This window comes from Oncorhynchus mykiss, chromosome 18, assembly GCF_013265735.2.
Source record: "Oncorhynchus mykiss isolate Arlee chromosome 18, USDA_OmykA_1.1, whole genome shotgun sequence".
NCBI classification, from domain to species: Eukaryota; Metazoa; Chordata; class Actinopteri; order Salmoniformes; family Salmonidae; genus Oncorhynchus; species Oncorhynchus mykiss.
The window spans coordinates 19,542,264-19,561,254 of NC_048582.1; the positions used below are offsets into that span (position 1 = coordinate 19,542,264).

The 18,991-nt window shown below is 46.5% G+C and overlaps 2 protein-coding genes across 2 annotated transcripts; one reads left to right on the forward strand and one right to left on the reverse strand.

The window, feature by feature from the left end:
• Positions 1–1,880: 1,880 nt before the first annotated feature.
• zgc:112416 (uncharacterized protein LOC550509 homolog) lies at positions 1,881–4,317 on the forward strand. Its single transcript, XM_036951421.1, has 7 exons — positions 1,881–1,937; positions 2,152–2,209; positions 2,330–2,403; positions 2,490–2,690; positions 3,100–3,214; positions 3,320–3,432; positions 3,793–4,317. Exons 1-7 carry the CDS (start codon positions 1,881–1,883, stop codon positions 4,000–4,002), a joined length of 828 nt encoding a protein of 275 aa, XP_036807316.1. The 3' UTR covers positions 4,003–4,317.
• Positions 4,318–4,321: 4 nt separating this feature from the next.
• Positions 4,322–18,960, reverse strand: LOC110495763 (ubiquitin carboxyl-terminal hydrolase 40). The gene is made up of 31 exons (XM_036952205.1): positions 18,163–18,960; positions 17,985–18,052; positions 17,776–17,889; positions 17,451–17,615; positions 14,662–14,808; positions 14,351–14,494; positions 14,067–14,195; positions 13,833–13,937; positions 13,607–13,714; positions 13,261–13,464; positions 12,974–13,109; positions 12,703–12,784; positions 12,364–12,535; positions 12,190–12,274; positions 12,042–12,112; positions 11,578–11,933; positions 11,298–11,457; positions 11,105–11,165; positions 10,259–10,312; positions 9,026–9,201; positions 8,861–8,897; positions 8,702–8,766; positions 7,416–7,490; positions 7,188–7,317; positions 7,023–7,105; positions 6,825–6,943; positions 6,655–6,720; positions 6,312–6,522; positions 6,115–6,210; positions 5,884–5,969; positions 4,322–5,737 (listed from the first exon to the last, which is right to left on the reverse strand). Exons 1-31 carry the CDS (start codon positions 18,350–18,352, stop codon positions 5,614–5,616), a joined length of 3,819 nt encoding a protein of 1,272 aa, XP_036808100.1. The 5' UTR covers positions 18,353–18,960; the 3' UTR covers positions 4,322–5,613.
• Between the last annotated feature and the right edge of the window lie 31 nt (positions 18,961–18,991).

An 18,991-nucleotide genomic window follows, 5' to 3' on the forward strand; every position in this document is an offset into this window, starting at 1 on the left:
ATACATACATTTAAAACGTCACACACAGCCGACATATCAGTACATACACACAATATCTACGACTAATACAAAGTACAGTGCAAATGAGGTGTTCTTAAATCAGCTTTTTAAAACTTGAGTTACCTGGGGTGGCAGAGAGTTCCATGTAGTCATGGCTCTATTTAATACTGTGCGTTTCCCAGCCTCGGTTCTGGACCTGGGGACTAGTCTATTTATTGTGGTGTTGAAAATACAAACCATGACATTGAAGTGCACGAAGTCGGCATGCTTCGCTTATTAGTTGTGTGGTGCATTAGCACCGAAACCAGCCCCTCTCCCCCAGTAAATTTCGATCAGAATTGGGCTGCCTGTGTGAACACAGCCTTTGATTGTCAACTGGTCTTGGGTCTATGTAACTACAGCCGATGACCAGAGTGAGCCCAAATGGACACAACCCCTGGCTCTGTATAACCTATAGCCTTCAAACTCAATGCTGGACCTCAAAGCCCGTCCCACTACTTTTTTCCATTGTTCCCCTCCAGATCAGGTACTTATTTAGACCTAGGACACCAATTGGGTGTAATTAATTACCAGATAGAACAGAAAACCAGCAGGCTCTGGACCTCATGGGGTAAGAGTTGAATACCCCTGACCTATAGCATATTTATTTTAAGCAATTAAGGTGAATGTATCGACTTATAGAAGGCCTAGCCAACATATAATGATCTATTTGTCAACTAGAAGAGCAGCTTGGCTGATAAACATCCTTTTTTTGTCACCCTTGTATGTTAGGGTATGGGTCGTGTCTAGCTCGGGTTGTCCTCGGGTCCATTCAGGTATGGGTCGTGTCTAGCTCGGGTTGTCCTCGGGTCCATTCAGGTATGGGTCGTGTCTAGCTCGGGTTGTCCTCGGGTCCATTTGGGTATGGGTCTGATTGTTTTCAGGTCCGGGCACTGGCGGACTTACCATTAAACAGAAATAATACCTCTGCTTGAGGCATAAATAAATAAGAATAAAATTGCAGTAAGGCCAAATTCGATGTTTAATCTAAATACATTTTTTCATATAGATTTTTGATACCTACATGGGTCCTAAAATTCAAAAGTAAATAGCTAAATGATCCTTGGTATGACCATCTTAAAACAATTCCATAGGTTAGCTTAGTAGAAATCCAGCCCGAGCCCTTAGACTCTATGGGGTTAAAAGGTCATATCTTTTTAAAGTTAAATTATATGTCTTTACTATAAATCCCTTTTTTTTAAATGAGGTGGGGCAGGGGCCCTTAGACTGGCCTCTGCCTGGGGCCTCCAAATTACTATGTTCGTCCCTGGGTCCGGTTCCAACTTTTTGGACAGGAGAAGACATCCAATCCCTCCAATAAAGACTACATTTATACATTTTCAGCATAGAGCTTCTCATTCCAGATCCTATTTGGGTGCCAATCTGGTATGATTAAATTACCACCCTAGTTTGTACCAATTTCTAACTTTCTGTACATATGACTTTCTATTCTTATCCTAAACAATTTCACTGACCCTTACTTTAACATTTCTTTAGTTGCCTTACTGGGTTGTTGTTCAAGAGAAATACACTGTTTGTGTCAGCTCAGATGGTAAACAGTAACCTAGGATCAAGACCAAAACCAGGAATGGTAACCAAGCAGTAGGCGTGGCTTGGTTGGCATAAACAGTTGTGTCCCTTAGTAACCAGGGAGTGGTCTCAGTTTGGCGTAGAGACTGAGAGCTGATCGATAGGTTTGTGACATACGGCTAAAGAGCTACAGGTAAATTGGGGACGGGAGAGTGGGGGTGTGTACAGCGGTGACCCTTAAGTCACTTATTGTGTGTGTGTGTGTGTGTGTGTGCACAACTTCACAGTGTGGAGAATACAGTACTCTCAGAATGACTGATCCCATGCTTGCCCAGATGACCAGACTCAAACTCAGGCTGCTGGAGAAGGTAATTGATTATTTGATTGATTGAGTTTTTAAAGTTTTGGATATCAAATAATCATCTGATCATTTACTTTGATAGACAGAAAGGCCATGTTTTTAACTTATTAGTGTAACAAAGAGTAGTAAAAGAGATAATGTTTTCTGATGTGAGTTCTGGCTGCACATGGCCTCTTGTTGACTGCTGACTACTCCCCTCCTGCTTGTCTTCATGTCCACAGAGACTGGAGAACGAGAGGGACAACAAGGACAGCAGAGCAGAGTCTGCCCTATCCACCAGTAAGACTACAAAATGTTTGAAAATAAATATTGTAATGAAACGTTGAAGTACAAGCAACCCCTGATTGTTCCTTTTTGTGTGTAAGTTTTCTGATGTTACTCCTAATTCTGATTGGCCAGGGAGTTTTGATGGACAGGCGGATGCGTTGCACAGTGTGCTTAGACGAAAAAAGGACCTGCTGCAAAGACTGAGGGTATGACATCCTTATTATTAAGATATTTATCACCATCATTATCATCAAACTCACATGGTAACTGTCTGTGTGCGTGTTGCCTGCAGGAGCAGCACATGTTGGAGGACCTGAGCAGACCTCACACCTGGGGTGGGACAGGGAGACGGTACCGCCCAGACCTCCTCTTTCCTCCTGTCCCTCTGCCTCCTACTCCGGCCCCCATCCATATCTACCAGCCTGCCCTTGCACCCCCCGCTCCACCCCCGCCACAGCCCCCGCCACAGCCCCCACGCATTATCCAGCAAATGGTGAGACAAAAATCACTCTTTCTCTCCCTCTATCTTCCTCTTGCTCTGCTTTTTCTCGTACACACAGACATCTGATGCTATTTCTCTCTTTCACACAGACAGCTGATGCTATTTCTCTCTGACACACAGACAGCTGATGCTATTTCTCTCTTTCACACAGACAGCTAATGCGACTTCTCTCTTTCACACAGACAGCTGATGCTATTTCTCTCTGACACACAGACAGCTGATGCTATCTCTCTCTTTCACACAGACAGCTGATGCTATTTCTCTCTGACACACAGACAGCTGATGCTATTTCTCTCTTTCACACAGACAGCTGATGCTATTTCTCTCTTACACACAGACAGCTGATGCGACTTCTCTCTTACACACAGACAGCTGATGCGACTTCTCTCTTGGTCTGTAGTTGCCCCAGCAGCCTACTACCTTCATTCAGCAGTTACCACAGCAACAGCCCCTCATACAACAGATACCCCCTCCTCAGCCTTACCCTGCACCAAGGTCTGGGAGCATCAAAGAAGGTAAACACACACAAATGCAAAGTGCAGCTACTGGTGTGTGTGTATGTGTGTGTATATATATAATGTTAATTTTCATGTATGTATGTATGTGTGTGTGTGTGTTAGACATGGTGGAGCTGATGTTGATGCAGAATGCTCAGATGCATCAGATCATAATGCACAACATGATGCTGAAAGCAATACCTCCCACGGCCCTGTCACCACCTAACCCAGGACAGGTCCGTTTCACACACACCCACATCATTTATGTAAAAATCAAATCGTATTTGTCACAAGCGCTGAATACAACAGTTGTAGACCTAACCGTGAAATGCTTACTTACAAGCCCTTAACCAACAATGTAATTCAAGAAATAGAGTTAGGAAAATATTTACTAAATATATAGAAAAAAAAGAACGAGGCTATATAAAGGGGGTACCGGGGGGGGGGGGGGGGTATATAGTCCGGATGGCCATTTGATTAATTGTTCAGCAGTCTTATGGTTCCTGTCACCCACATACCAAAGATCATGCCTTTTTGGAATTCTTAACATCTTATATTTGTTACTTTGTTTTCATCTTGATGTTGACCTCATCCAGGATGTTGTTGTGAGGTCAGCGGTCAAACCAAGAGGAAACGCCGTCCACCACCATCACTACGGCCCCCAGGCCCAACTGCTACCTCCCATTGGCTATCCCATGTGGCCCTCGATGACGTCATCGCTACCTGAAGGGCAGGGCGGGCCTCATATGCCGTCCGTGCAGCATGTGACCGGCCCCATCACGTTGCCCCCACTCAATATGTATTAGCCTAGCCCTGAACAATATTCCTTAACCCCCATCTTCAGATATTGTCTTGTGTAAGCATTTCATATTTCAAAATATATACACATAGATGATTGATTGTAAAGGTAAAATGTATACATTGATGTTATGTTTGATAAGCATAATTTTGGGTATAGCCAAATATAAGGCTTGAATGGAGAATTTGCTTCTTGGCGCTGGAAACATGTTGTAAATTCAAATCTGTTGGCCTACTATGATTCGTGGTTGCAAAAGAGTTGCAAACGACAAAGGTCTGTAAACATGCATCAGGACTCCAAAATAAATAAAACAAGATTTGCAAACATGCTTTCTTGATCCGTTTTATTCTGTATTTAATCCAAAACTCTCCATCTGTCCTTGCATCTTGGCACTGACCCAGAAGTCATACAGTACTCAAAACTAAATTTCAGTTATACTTCCAGCAAATGCAAAAATAAAAACATCAGATTAGTTAGGAAATCAAATAATCTCATAATCCAAAACAAAGTCGCTCGTATTCATTGTCCAACCGTCATTTCTAAAAGTTATGTATGACATATTAGTCAAACGATCCATGAATTATTTTAACTCCCTGAAGTTCGCCCACACACCCCCACTGCATGCACATGAAACAAACATAATGATAGCATGATTAACGTGATCAACTCTGGTGCAGAGGCATGATGGGATACAGAGAAAACACTTGGACTCTTTCCCATGTAAGGAAAATGGCGAGAGGGTGAGACCACTAAGCGAAGATGAAGTTAGGAGGGAAAGAAAGGTAGAGAGAGAGAGGGCGCAACAGAGAGGTAGAGAAATGAGGTAAGGGGGACTATTCCGGACTGAGCTTAATTGTGGCTCGTCCATGTTAAGGCATGGATATAAACCCACTAACTCTTATTAGAAATATAGGTGTATATATTATCTATAATCTACTGGTACATATCTACACCTCTGTGGTGTGTACCATTGCAAACTAGTCAGCAGATACTGTAAATACATACCAATATATATGTAATACACCCAGTACTATGAGTGGAAATACTGGTTCCTATTGGATCTCATGTAGAAATACTGGTTCCTATTGGATCTCATGTAGAAATGCTTGTTCCTATTGGATCTCATGTAGAAACACTGGTTCCTATTGGATCTCATGTAGAAATACTGGTTCCTATTGGATCTCATGTAGAAATACTGGTTCCTATTGGATCTCATGTAGAAATACTGGTTCCTATTGGATCTCATGTAGAAATACTGGTTCCTATTGGATCTCATGTAGAAATACTGGTTCCTATTGGATCTCATGTAGAGGGGAGAAGGGATCCAGGTGTAGTGACTGAGAGATGGAAGGAGAGTCAGAGACTGCAGCTTGTGACATTGAGTCGACAGAGATCTGTATAGCGAACCAGTAAGTCATCCCACCACCAGACCAACACTAGCAGAAGATAGCAGATCTATGGGGGGGGTCATGCTGTGTGAACACATTATAAAAAATGTTTGGCACACAAACAGATGTCCAGAAGACTGTTCGTGATGTTGAGCGATGCCACGGTAAGAAAGTCTGTGTGTGCACGCATGTGTACTGTATGTGTTTGTTTGTGTGTGTGTAAGGCGAGGCTATCTGAACACCCCCACGTTGATTGACAAGGCCACCTCTGGCTTCCTGGCCTTGATTGGCCCCATCTTCTTCTCTGGTCCCACCCCTTGGTTGTTCTCAACTTCAGCCCCCGCACCCTGCCCTCTACAGGAGTAAAGAGGAAATAGTATCAACATAAACTGTAGACATTTACTTATATAAATACACTTTCTTGTAAAGCTAATGTCATACACGAAAAGCAGTGTCAACACTGTGACCTGAGTCTCATTGGATATTTTAAGAAGCCCCACCCTTTCCTGCGTTGCTCCTTCTCTTCCCTCAACCTCTGCTCATCCTGTTGGGTGCTAAAGTCCCGGTTATTGTCAATCAACAGGTTCTGTCAATCAGAAAACACCATGTTACTGTCGAAATATTATCCAATCAGAAAACCATGTCACATTCAATAAGCAAGTTCTGTCCAATTAAAGCAGAGCAGGCTGGAACGCAACCAATACGATGAACCACAGAGCTGCATTTGTTACCTTGACACCGATGATGTCACCGTCTTTAAGGTGGAAAGGCGCTCCGAGCAGAGACTCCGCCTTTTTCTTCTTCTTCCGTTTGGACACCTGCTGGCTCTGTGAGCACGCATCATCAACAAGCGCCAGGAAGAGTCATAAAATAAACCATAGGAGAGTGACAAAACATCAGGCTCCCTTCCTCCCTCCACATCTCTTACCCAGTTGGAGAAAGTCTCCCAGGTGTGTGTGTGTGGCTGGTGCTTGGCCAGTAGCAGGGAGTCAGGAGAGAGGCCGTATGTTGAGGCCAGGGCAGAGCGTAGTGATCTGGGGGAAGGGTCTCGAGAAGCATCCCAGACCAGGTCCTCTGGAGGGTAGTAACCCTGCTCCCCTGGCACCCCCATCTGGACACGCAGCAACACCTCCTTAGGACTGGAGGAGGGGGAATGGGGCAATAAGATGGTGGGAGAGGAAGAGAAGAGCGAGGGATAGCAACAGATCCAGAAATCATGTTTCCGATATCTGCTTAACTGACCAATGAGAGTAGAATAACCCCAGGCTTACCCAAGATCCTCTTCTCTCAGTAGCTGCTGCACACAAAACTCCACCCCACTGCACAACTTCAACTTCCTGTGAACAGATACTTGTTGTTGAGAAAAGGAAAGGGATGAGAGGAGATAGACAGGAGTGAGAGGGAGGAGTGTGTGTGTGTGTGTGTGTGTGTGTGTGTGTACCTGAGTGTGTGTTGTTGTCCTCTGAGGATACGTGTCAGTCTCTGTCCCTCCAGCTGCCACACACGCAGAAACGCAGGAGTGGGCACACACACATACTGCAGCGCCGGCAGGGTCAGCACCTAACACACAGAGTATTAACGCAGACACAGCATGGACATACACACGCTAGAAGGAGCAGTATCAACACACACACACTACCTGAGTCTTCAGCTCTTCCAGTGTAGCCTCCTCTGAGATCTCCACCTGTCCCACAGTCCTCAGCTCCACCATGGCCCCGCCCACTAAACACACACACATTTTAACCAGTGGACATAGTTTCATACCTTCCTACCTAGTTTCATACTGTGTGTGTGTGTGTCTCACCTGCAGTCATGACCTCCAACCTCTGACCCTCCGTGGACCCCTCGGCTGTGCCGTTGACCTCTGTTTCCATGGAGACCACGGGATCGGCTCTCGGCTCCACATACAGCCAGACTGACAGCTTCAGAAAACCCTGAGAGAGAGAGGGGAGACGTGAGAGAGGGAATACGTGTCTGTAGAGAGCGAATGGGGTTGAAAGAGAACAGGAAGTGGACAGGAAGTTGAGTGTACCTTGGGAGGAAGTCGTCCCTCAGTAATCACCAGAGCGTCTCCATGACTCATCTTCAGCTCTGAGAGAGACGCCTCCTGGGAAAGAAACGAGAGAGATTGTGGCAGTGAGTGAAAAAGAGTGCGGAAAATGTATCCCACTTCCTGATTTCGCTGAAGCAATCATTTATTAGAACCCAGGGATTATCGTGAGAATAACACCCGAAACTAAGAAGAGGTACGAGGGAACATCCCTTAGAAGGGTGTTGATCACGATAATCCCCGGGTTCGAGGGCCCTTATTGCTTTAACAAAACAATTGCCAACATATAAAAAAGATTAACAACCTGTTTTCATAAAAATGGGTACATTTGTTTTATTTTCATCCTTCCACCAGACAATATAGTCAGAGAAAAAGCCAGTCGTTAGTTCTGAGATTCTGAAGTTACTAGCCAAGCTGGCTGGTCGTCTATTCTATTGGCATGGTTGTCAGCCAAGCGGGCTGGTCGTCTATTCTATTGGCATGGTTGTCAGCCAAGCGGGCTGGTCGTCTATTCTATTGGCATGGTTGTCAGCCAAGCGGGCTGGTCGTCTATTCTATTGGCATGGTTGTCAGCCAAGCTGGCTGGTTGTCTATTCTATTGGCATGGTTGTCAGCCAAGCGGGCTGGTCGTCTATTCTATTGGCATGGTTGTCAGCCAAGCGGGCTGGTCGTCTATTCTATTGGCATGGTTGTCAGCCAAGCGGGCTGGTCGTCTATTCTATTGGCATGGTTGTCAGCCAAGCAGGCTGGTTGTCCGTTCTCAGCAAAACACTTTTTGCTCTGCAAGTTGGCGACCTCTCCTTTGCCAACTAGTCAATTAAAGCAAACCCACAATCACGACAAGCAGCTGAACCTACAGCAAACTATGTGCATTTTCATTTGTTTTACCTTTATTTCTATTGCCATTTCTTTGGATATATCCATTATAATGAGTTTCCTCTGGACACGATCATTCTCTATGGCACGGTGGAGATCGCAAAAAAAACCTGCAACATTGTTGCACAGGTCAGCGCGGCAGGCAACAAGGTTTAGACAAACCTCAACTGTTGCAAACCAAATGCTAGGATGGAAGCATGGGGAAATCCTGTCGAGACATTTCTTTCCGGGGGAGTTTATTAATTGCCTGGCTGGGCTGTGGGACGCTGAAGGAGCATTGATCATTCAAATGAAAACTGTTAACAGGCATTACCTGGGGGATTGTCGTGAGTAACTCCCTGTATCAACCAATCGGCATCCAAACAACCCGTTTTATAATTCTGGTTACTGACCTCATCCATCAAAGCCTCTCCCACCTCCTCACACCAGTCCAGCCTCCTTAGATGCCAACCGTCCCCTGTACACACACAAACACATTATTAACCCTACACCATTAACACAAATGCACACACAGGGGAGAAGGGACACACTCTATAATCTAGTAGTTTTACCTTCAAGTCTTGCTGACTCCAACATTTTCTTGAGACACTACAATAGAAGATAGGATTAGCACTCATTAGCAGAGAAGCAGATACACTGTCTGACAGAGAGACAGACACAGGCAGGCAGCCAGATAGACCGACCAGCAGACCAAACGATACGCAGTCATTCCCCACCTGTTTAACTGTGCTGGACCGCTCTACAATGATTTCCCCCTCCAAGCCAGAGGAGGGTGCTGTCCCCACACTGAAGTACAGGAACAGCTGTGTGTCTTTGGGGGCCGTTCCAGGACAGAGGGACAGGGAGGTCATCAGCCTAACCCCAGCGTCACGAACGCTCAGCTCCTCACACACTGTGGGAGGCAACACACACACACACACGACAGGGCTTGACATTCAGGTAAATTTGCCAGTGGCACAGCGGGCCATCGCCAACTGAAAGCTAATGGCGCCACCCCAAAAAAAGCGAGATCAGGTGATTATATCTTTAGTTTGCGGGCTGAGCAAGACATTAATAACTACCCTCCATACAGAAATAATGACATTTTACTTGACAATATCACATTTACATTGATTGATTGGAGGGAAAAATACAACTTTGCGTAATCGCAAGAGGGGTGTTATTGTTAGCCATTTTGAACAGTCAGCAGGCTACTGTAGGAGGGCCAATAAAACCTGTTTAATCTTTAGCTACAGTTGGTTTTCCCGGTTTCCGAGTTCTCACTATCAAAATCACACTTTTTAAAAATGATTTATAGAAAAACAACAACATTTGGATGTTCCAAGTCCACAACAATGCTTAAACCACACCTGGATACCACTTTTAAGGTCTGTGTAGTCAACATTTAACTGGGAAGGGTCGGGAAAGCCTTTAGAAACGTTCATTCAAACAGAGCATGACGACGAAACTGTGCATTGCAAAGATTTAACCACGACTTGGGCCAAACATCGTAAATACCTGTTTTACATACACATTGTTGCCTTATAATATCTACCAGTTGAACGTTGAAACATCTTTCCTACATACCCTACCAGCAACCCTACTACTGTCCTTCTTCTGTGTGCTGCTCCACGCAACAACCAGTGGCGAGCTGCTCTTTCTTGCTGCCTGACAGATGAACTAGTCTGTGTGTGTGTGATAATCTGCATCACGAACTAACAGCTTTGGGAATTTGACTGTTTTTTTCAACAATTATATATTTTGCCAGGACTGGAAATATCATTAATAAAATATTTTTTTTGGGGGGGGTCATTTGTAGTGGAGGATTGACTGGACCGGGGGGCTTCCAAAACCTCCCCGGGCAAGCAGACATCCCTGTATGTCGATCCCTGCATCAATACATAAACACAATTAGGACGAAGTAAGAGATGCATGTGTCTATGTGTGAGGGTCATTGGGGGTTACAGTACCTGGGGGCAGGAGTTTCCCTGTGCGGTCGACCTGCCTCAGACAGCATGCCACACCTGGACAGAGATACACACACCAGTGAAGAGACAACAAACACATATCTATGATAATAATACTGGCTGCTGCTATTAGGAGTGATAATAATAACAGTATCTGACCTGCTAGCTGCTGCTATTAGGAGTGGTAATAATAACAGTATCTGACCTGCTAGCTGCTGCTATTAGGAGTGGTAATAATAACAGTATCTGACCTGCTAGCTGCTGCTATTAGGAGTGGTAATAATAACAGTATCTGACCTGCTAGCTGCTGCTATTAGGAGTGGTAATAATAACAGTATCTGACCTGCTAGCTGCTGCTATTAGGAGTGGTAATAATAACAGTATCTGACCTGCTAGCTGCTGCTCTTAGGAGTGGTAATAATAACAGTATCTGACCTGCTAGCTGCTGCTATTAGGAGTGGTAATAATAACAGTATCTGACCTGCTAGCTGCTGCTATTAGGAGTGGTAATAATAACAGTATCTGACCTGCTAGCTGCTGCTATTAGGAGTGGTAATAATAACAGTATTTGACCTGCTAGCTGCTGCTATTAGGAGTGGTAATAATAACAGTATCTGACCTGCTAGCTGCTGCTATTAGGAGTGGTAATAATAACAGTATCTGACCTGCTAGCTGCTGCTATTAGGAGTGGTAATAATAACAGTATCTGACCTGCTAGCTGCTGCTATTAGGAGTGGTAATAATAACAGTATCTGACCTGCTAGCTGCTGCTATTAGGAGTGGTAATAATAACAGTATCTGACCTGCTAGCTGCTGCTATTAGGAGTGGTAATAATAACAGTATCTGACCTGCTAGCTGCTCCTGTAGCTGCAGCTCTGCTATGGCCCTCTGTTTCACCTCACACAGCAGCTAGAAAATAACACACACCCACACATTAACATACTAAACACACACACATTAATATAATAAACACACACACACACACAAATATAGTAAACACACACTAATATACTATACACACATACACACTTGCTAGCTCACCATGTTTCCAGAGGCAGGGACCTTTGCCCTCATCCTCTCCTCATCTTCCTCTCCCTCTCCTCCTCCTCGTCGTCTTCTCTCTGGTCGGTATTCCACCTGAAGCCAGCGACAGTCTGATGGTGTTGTCACGGTTACCATATCACCACTCACACTGAACACACTGGGGGAGAGAGACATTACACACACAGCCATTGCAAACACACCAACCACAACTCATGTCTGTCACTCACTTACGCAGACTGACACACTGCCGCGCACACACACACAACACGCTGCCCACCTGCTGTCCTGTGTCTGTGGCTCCAGCACCAGCAGTGCGTCTCCATCCTTCAAGGCCAGCTCCTTCAGGGTCCTCTGCATGTCTCCAGGAGGGAATACCCTCCACCCGCTGGCCCCCCCTCCCTCCCCTCCCCTCTTCTCCTGACACAGGAGGCTCTCCTGTGGCTCCCCTAACGCCTCCCTCACCTCTCCTAGAGTCACCCTCCCAGCGAACCCCCTCGACTCCTTCGACAGCCCCGAGCCTCCTTCCTCTCCCTCGCCTCCCCTGTCCTCCTCCTCTTCTCCCAGAGAGGGGCGAACCACGGTCAGCAGCATTGGTTCCCACTCGGCTCCTGTTTGGACAGCCGCCCCACAAACCTGAGGAAATAAAGGGGATATGATATGACCCGACAGCCATTTTGGTTCTAGGACGTCCAGTAGCAGTGTGTACAACGGTGGATTGTGTTGATTCGAGTGTCTCCTCACCTCTCTGCCATTCCACACAAACAGATCAGTGCCGGTCAAGATGCCTGCACTGTAGAGAGACACCTCATCATCTGAAACACACGTACAAAAGTTCAGTATGAACTCTCACAGAATGTACATGTTGCAAAAGTGTGTGTGTGTGTCTCACCTGTGAGAGTGTTGTAGAGATGAAGGCCGGCTGGCAGACTTCTGGCCACAGTCAGAGCCATATCCCCATCCCAGAGATCCTGCATCTGAACACACACACACTGATTTGAGCTTTTTGCAAAGTGCCATGGCGTCATTAAGGAAGTGAGTTGATGAGTCGGAGTGATGACGTCACCTGGTAGATGATCATTCGCAAGTCTCCTACGGTCCTGCGGAGGTCAAAGGTGAGGTTGGTGGCCTCTTTCTGCTCTATGCTGATTGGCTTAAGAGCTCCGTTCTCCAACCTATAGCGCGGCGCTAGGTGGAGACGCAGCTCAACACTGTTATTGCTGGCCTCAAACTCCTCCCTATAGCAGAGTACACACACACACACACACACACACACACACACACACACACACACACACACACACACACACACACACACACACACACACACAAACAGATAGCCAAAAAACATCAGCAAAACATAACAAAATACAGTGTGTGTGTGTGTGTGCTCGCACGTGAGTACCGTCTCTGTTGTAGTCTTCTGTTCTCCTCTTCAGCCATCTCCAAGAGGTGAGGGGGAACCTTATACCCAGGATTCCTCAGGGCTGCCAGGGGGAAAACCTCATTTTAAAGACTGTATCCGTGTGCGTTTTCACGTCTCTCCATCACCATCTCTCTTTCTCTCCCACTCGCATCAAGGTTGGATGCGGCTCTCCTTTTCTTGTGTTCACTCACTCTCTCCCTCCCTTTCCGTCTTACACCGCTCTCCCACACACTCACAAACACCCACGTACCTCCAGAAGGCCTGCGTAGCAGTGTCTTCCTATAGAACAGCATGTAGGCACTCTCCTTTCCCTGGTACATTTTCTCTACGTCTCTCTCGTGGATCGACGTCACTGTGGAGTCATTCAGATCAAACCAGTGGCTGCCCTGTGGAGAGATGGAGAGAGGAAGAAAGATGCATGGATGAATGGAGAGTCAGAGAGAGACAGAATAGAGATTCAAACCTAACCAACTGTAGCATCAACATAGCAGACACACCATCATTAAAGCAGAACCAGGAGAGGTCTAACTAGTGTACCTGTGGTTCTGGTGCCGTCTCCAGTCCTGGTTCTGGTTGGGCGTTGGCAGTGTTGTTGTGGACTGGGTCTGGGGTAGAGCTAGGGCCAGGGGTTGTGTGGGCTGGGCTGGAGTGCTGGGTCACCGGGCTAGGGGGGTTGGCTTTCAGGGCCACCCGAGTGCCGTTATTGACCAACACAAACACGTCACTGTGGTTCTGGAGGAACTGCAGAGGGAGAGAGGAGGCGAGAGGGAGAGGGGGATGAGTGGAAGGATAACATGTAGAACGATGTAGAGGAGATAAGGAAAGGTAAGTGTTTATGTGGCGTTGTGGAGCTCTTGGGGGACGCCCATCAGTCATGTCCTACCTTGCCTATGGAGCCGTGGAGTTTCCTGTACTTCTTGCTCCAAGAAGAACCGATCTTGTCCATCAGTCTCTGGCCCAGCTGGTCCAGCAGCATGCTCCTGCTCTCCTCCTACAGGCCAGGAGGGGAACAACACCACATTAAGATCAGACACAGTCACTGGACCTACTGACGATGTGGCCCGTGGTGCTCTCGTTCCATCGGGTTAAACCAGCATGCTTTGCGTTACCTGGGCTATTATGGAGGAGAGTACAGATAGAGGGTCGTCTTTCTCCGGCTCAGGATACACTCTCACTTCCTTCTTCTTCTGAACCTTGGGTTTGGAATCCTCCTCCTGATACAAACGCAAGCGCGTAAATACAAACACACAATTCGCTATTAGCACATTTAGTGACATACTCCAAGCCTCGATTGTCTGATATGCAATTGTTGTTCTCTCCTCCTCCCTCCCGCGCTCTCTCACCGGCGGTTCCCACAAGCCGAGGTGGTCCATGTCTTTGATGTAGACGTGGTAATGGCCGCCATAACAGCCTCCCTTATGGATGATGACAGAGAAGAGTTCATAGGAGTACTCCGAGTCCTCGTCTTCAGTCTGGGAGAGAGGGTGACATAGCATAGTCATTAGGCCTTATAACGCGACTTAACATATTTTTAAATGGTTTGACATTATTTGAACTAAGTCATGTAGAGTACACACAGAGTAAGTGGCAGTGAAGCAATGCAGAGCAATGTGGGTGGAGGTTGTACCTGTTCACAGAAGGGCCTGAGGTTGATGGTGAGAGGGAAGGTGTAGCGACCAGTCTCCTTGTAACGCTCGCACCTGGCAAAGTCAAAGTTAAACCTCAACAGAGACACTGTCAGGAAGGGAGGGAGCTTCCTCAGCTTGGCAGACTACAGAGGGGGGAGGGAGAGAGAGAGAGAGAGAGAGAGAGAGAGAGAGAGAGAGAGAGAGAGAGGGAAAGAGGGAAAGAGGGCACAAGGGAGAGAGAGAGAGGGAATCAGTACCAATTCTAGAATAAACAAGTACATTTTAAATCCATGCCAATACTCCTACTAACCTTAGCAGCAGTGACTAGTTGGTCACACTGGCCACAGCGGTAGAGGTTACTGCCTTCAAACATCTCCTCTTCCACGAACATGTCCCAGAGCGCCCCCTCCAGGCCACACACGCCACGTACACACACGGTCAGGTCCAGGAAGTCCTCCTGAGAGCCAAGAGAAAGAGGTGTAAGCAACACAAAGATAAAACTGGTACATGTGAATATCTCCATCTCTTCATTCAAAGACTCAATCATGGACACTCTTACTGACAGTTGTGGCTGCTTTGAATGATGTATCGTTGTCTCTACCTTCTTGTCTGTGCCCACTAACGTGTGTACCCTGTTTTGAGCTGCTACCATGTTGTGCTGCTGCCATGTTGTGTTGCTACCATGCTGTGTTGTCATGTGTTGCTGCCATGCTGTGTTGTCATGTGTTGCTGCCATGCTGTGTTGTCATGTGTTGCTGCCATGCTGTGTTGTCATGTGTTGCTGCCATGCTGGGTTGTCATGTGTTGCTGCCATGCTGGGTTGTCATGTGTTGCTGCCATGCCGGTGTGTTTACGGACATATTCAATCAATCCCTATACCAGTCTGCTGTTCCCACATGCTTCAAGAGGGCCACCATTGTTCCTGTTCCCAAGAAAGCTAAGGTAACTGAGCTAAACGACTACCGCCCCGTAGCACTCACATCCGTCATCATGAAGTGCTTTGAGAGACTAGTCAAGGACCATATCACCTCCACCCTACCTGACACCCTAGACCCACTCCAATTTGCTTACCGCCCAAATAGGTCCACAGACGATGCAATCTCAACCACACTGCACACTGCCCTAACCCATCTGGACAAGAGGAATACCTATGTGAGAATGCTGTTCATCGACTACAGCTCGGCATTCAACACCATAGTACCCTCCAAGCTCGTCATCAAGCTCGAGACCCTGGGTCTCGACCCCGCCCTGTGCAACTGGGTACTGGACTTCCTGACGGGCCGCCCCCAGGTGGTGAGGGTAGGCAACAACATCTCCTCCCCGCTGATCCTCAACACTGGGGCCCCACAAGGGTGCGTTCTGAGCCCTCTCCTGTACTCCCTGTTCACCCACGACTGCGTGGCCACGCACGCCTCCAACTCAATCATCAAGTTTGCGGACGACACAACAGTGGTAGGCTTGATTAGCAACAACGACGAGACGGCCTACAGGGAGGAGGTGAGGGCCCTCGGAGTGTGGTGTCAGGAAAATAACCTCACACTCAACGTCAACAAAACTAAAGGAGATGATTGTGGACTTCAGGAAACAGCAGAGGGAACACCCCCCTATCCACATCGATGGAACAGTAGTGGAGAGGGTAGCAAGTTTTAAGTTCCTCGGCATACACATCACAGACAAACTGAATTGGTCCACCCACACAGACAGCATCGTGAAGAAGGCGCAGCAGCGCCTCTTCAACCTCAGGAGGCTGAAGAAATTCAGCTTGTCACCAAAAGCACTCACAAACTTCTACAGATGCACAATCGAGAGCATCCTGGCGGGCTGTATCACCACCTGGTATGGCAACTGCACCGCCCTCAACCGTAAGGCTCTCCAGAGGGTAGTGAGGTCTGCACAACGCATCACCGGGGGCAAACTACCTGCCCTCCAGGACACCTACACCACCCGATGTCACAGGAAGGCCATAAAGATCATCAAGGACATCAACCACCCGAGCCACTGCCTGTTCACCCCGCTATCATCCAGAAGGCGAGGTCAGTACAGGTGCATCAAAGCTGGGACCGAGAGACTGAAAAACAGCTTCTATCTCAAGGCCATCAGACTGTTAAACAGCCACCACTAACACTGAGTGGCTGCTGCCAACACACTGACACTGACTCAACTCCAGCCACTTTAATAATGGGAATTGATGGGAAATGATGTAAATATATCACTAGCCACTTTAAACAATGCTACCTTATATAATGTTACTTACCCTACATTATTCATCTCATATGCATACGTATATACTGTACTCTATATCATCGACTGTATCCTTATGTAATACATGTATCACTAGCCACTTTAAACTATGCCACTTTGTTTCCACTTTGTTTACATACTCATCTCATTTGTACATACTGTACTCGATACCATCTACTGTATCTTGCCTATGCTGCTCTGTACCATCACTCATTCATATATCCTTATGTACATATTCTTTATCCCCTTACACTGTGTACAAGACAGTAGTTTTGGAATTGTTAGTTAGATTACTTGTTATTACTGCATTGTCGGAACTAGAAGCACAAGCATTTCGCTACACTCGCATTAACATCTGCTAACCATGTGTATGTGACAAATAAAATTTGATTTGATTTGCTGTGTTGTCATGTGTTGCTGCCATGCTGTGTTGTCATGTGTTGCTGCCATGCTGTGTTGTCATGTGTTGCTGCCATGCTGTGTTGTCATGTGTTGCTCCATGCTGTGTTGTCATGTGTTGCTGCCATGCTGTGTTGTCATGTGTTGCTGCCATGCTGTGTTGTCATGTGTTGCTCCATGCTGTGTTGTCATGTGTTGCTGCCATGCTGTGTTGTCATGTGTTGCTCCATGCTGGGTTGTCATGTGTTGCTGCCATGCTGTGTTGTCATGTGTTGCTGCCATGCTGTGTTGTCGTCTTAGGTCTCTCTTTATGTAGTGTTGTCTCTCTTGTCGTGATGTGTTTTGTTCTATATTTTTAATCCCAGCCGCAGTTCCCACAGGAGGCCTTTTGCCTTAAGTAAATAAGAATTTGTTCTTAACTGACTTACCTAGTTAAATAACGGTTAAATAAATAAAAACCTGTCTCTGGCTGATGTTGCCACACTCTTTGCACAGGATGCTGTTGACAGTGGTGCCATGGTAGAGGCGCTGGATGAACGCACTACCGCTGGTGTCCACCAGGGAGTGCTCTAGGGCACTGAACAGAATCCTGTTCAACTCCTGCACATCATGTTGCCTGCTCTCCTACGGGAGAGAGATGAGAGAGAGTGGTAAGCAAAATACTGTAGGAGAAAGTGATGTAGCATTATATAAAGCAAGCCTCATTCTCTAGTTTAGTCCCTGCGTCACACACACCGCCATTCATACACACACTCGTTCACATGCTCGTGTTCACACACACTACCTCGCTGTTGTTCCATCCGAAGCTGTCAGTGAGATCACCAGTAGAGGCACTCTGTTGGTCCACCAAGAGTAGACGAGCAAACAGCCTCTGGAGCTCCAATGGAATAACCCTGACCTGAGGGACAGAGTTAATGTACTACTCAAACACACCAATACAAATAAAGACATGCACACAGTGAGGAACACACACTCCCATGGTTGGTTCTTTACCTTGGCCTCTGGTTTGTCTTTGTCCTCCAGGCAGCCCAATTCCTTTGGACCCAGACTGAACAGCTCCTCTATACACACACACACACACACACACACACACACACACACACACACACAGTATTGCAAATACAGTATTAGCCAAAGACAGAACACCAAGTGACCTGACTTGACCTCTCACCTCTGAACTCCGGGGTGAAGAGCAGGGTCTGGAGCAGGGAGTTGAGGTAGCACGTCCCTCCCTGGTTTTTAATCCCGCTGAGATTAACTCTTCCCCGGGGTGGAGGTGGCTCCCCTTCCCTCTTAACAACTCTACCTCCTGAGGGAACCAGAGAAAATCCCTCCTCTTCCTCGAAAAGACTCCCAAACATGGCTGGGCTTGCGTCTGTTTCTCTCTTTCCTGTGAAACGCACCTTCGGGGGACTTAATTTAATGTCTAATTGTGTTCACTATCGCGTAGCTAGCTAACCAATAACTCCTCTTGCTATCTCATCTTGGTCTTGCCTAGCTCTCTGTTGATAGTAGTGGGACTGACTCTGAAATAAGACGACTTTACAGGGGTAAACATAGCTATGAATAGATAACTAGTGTGTTCCCGTATAGTGATCGAGTTATAGCAATTATTGTAGCGGTTAACTAACAAGCTATACAATCATTGCCTTTACAATACGAGTTAATTTTGTGTGAACTGAGTTTACAACAGCTAAATTCGGACCGGTGACAGACAACTATCCTACCTGGCTATCTGACTCCTTAGCTATCAAGCAAAACGTGTTTCAGCGTTCCTGACGCAAATAGAGCTTTAACTCCAGAAATCTCCTAATGCTTTTTTTGTAAAGTTATAATCGAAGCCAAAGTCTGTCTACATTCCTCTGTTTTAAATAAGAGAAAAAACGAAAAAACGTAACTATAAACACCATTGATGAACAGTGCGCAGCCATAATGTCCTAAAACCAAAGGGTAAAGTGGGGGATTGTGGTAGTTGTAGTGTCGTTTTAAAATCACAGGTT

Coding starts and splice junctions, on each gene's coding strand:
- zgc:112416 (XM_036951421.1), top strand. CDS start 1,881: ATGACTGATCCCATGCTTGCCCAGATGACCAGACTCAAACTCAGGCTG. Junction 2,210..2,329: donor AGAGTCTGCCCTATCCACCA/GTAAGACTACAA, acceptor CTGATTGGCCAG/GGAGTTTTGATGGACAGGCG. Junction 2,404..2,489: donor ACCTGCTGCAAAGACTGAGG/GTATGACATCCT, acceptor TGTTGCCTGCAG/GAGCAGCACATGTTGGAGGA.
- LOC110495763 (XM_036952205.1), bottom strand. CDS start 18,352: ATGTTTGGGAGTCTTTTCGAGGAAGAGGAGGGATTTTCTCTGGTTCCC. Junction 18,053..18,162: donor CTTCACCCCGGAGTTCAGAG/GTGAGAGGTCAA, acceptor GTGTGTGTATAG/AGGAGCTGTTCAGTCTGGGT. Junction 13,110..13,260: donor AGACGGCACCAGAACCACAG/GTACACTAGTTA, acceptor ATCTCTCCACAG/GGCAGCCACTGGTTTGATCT.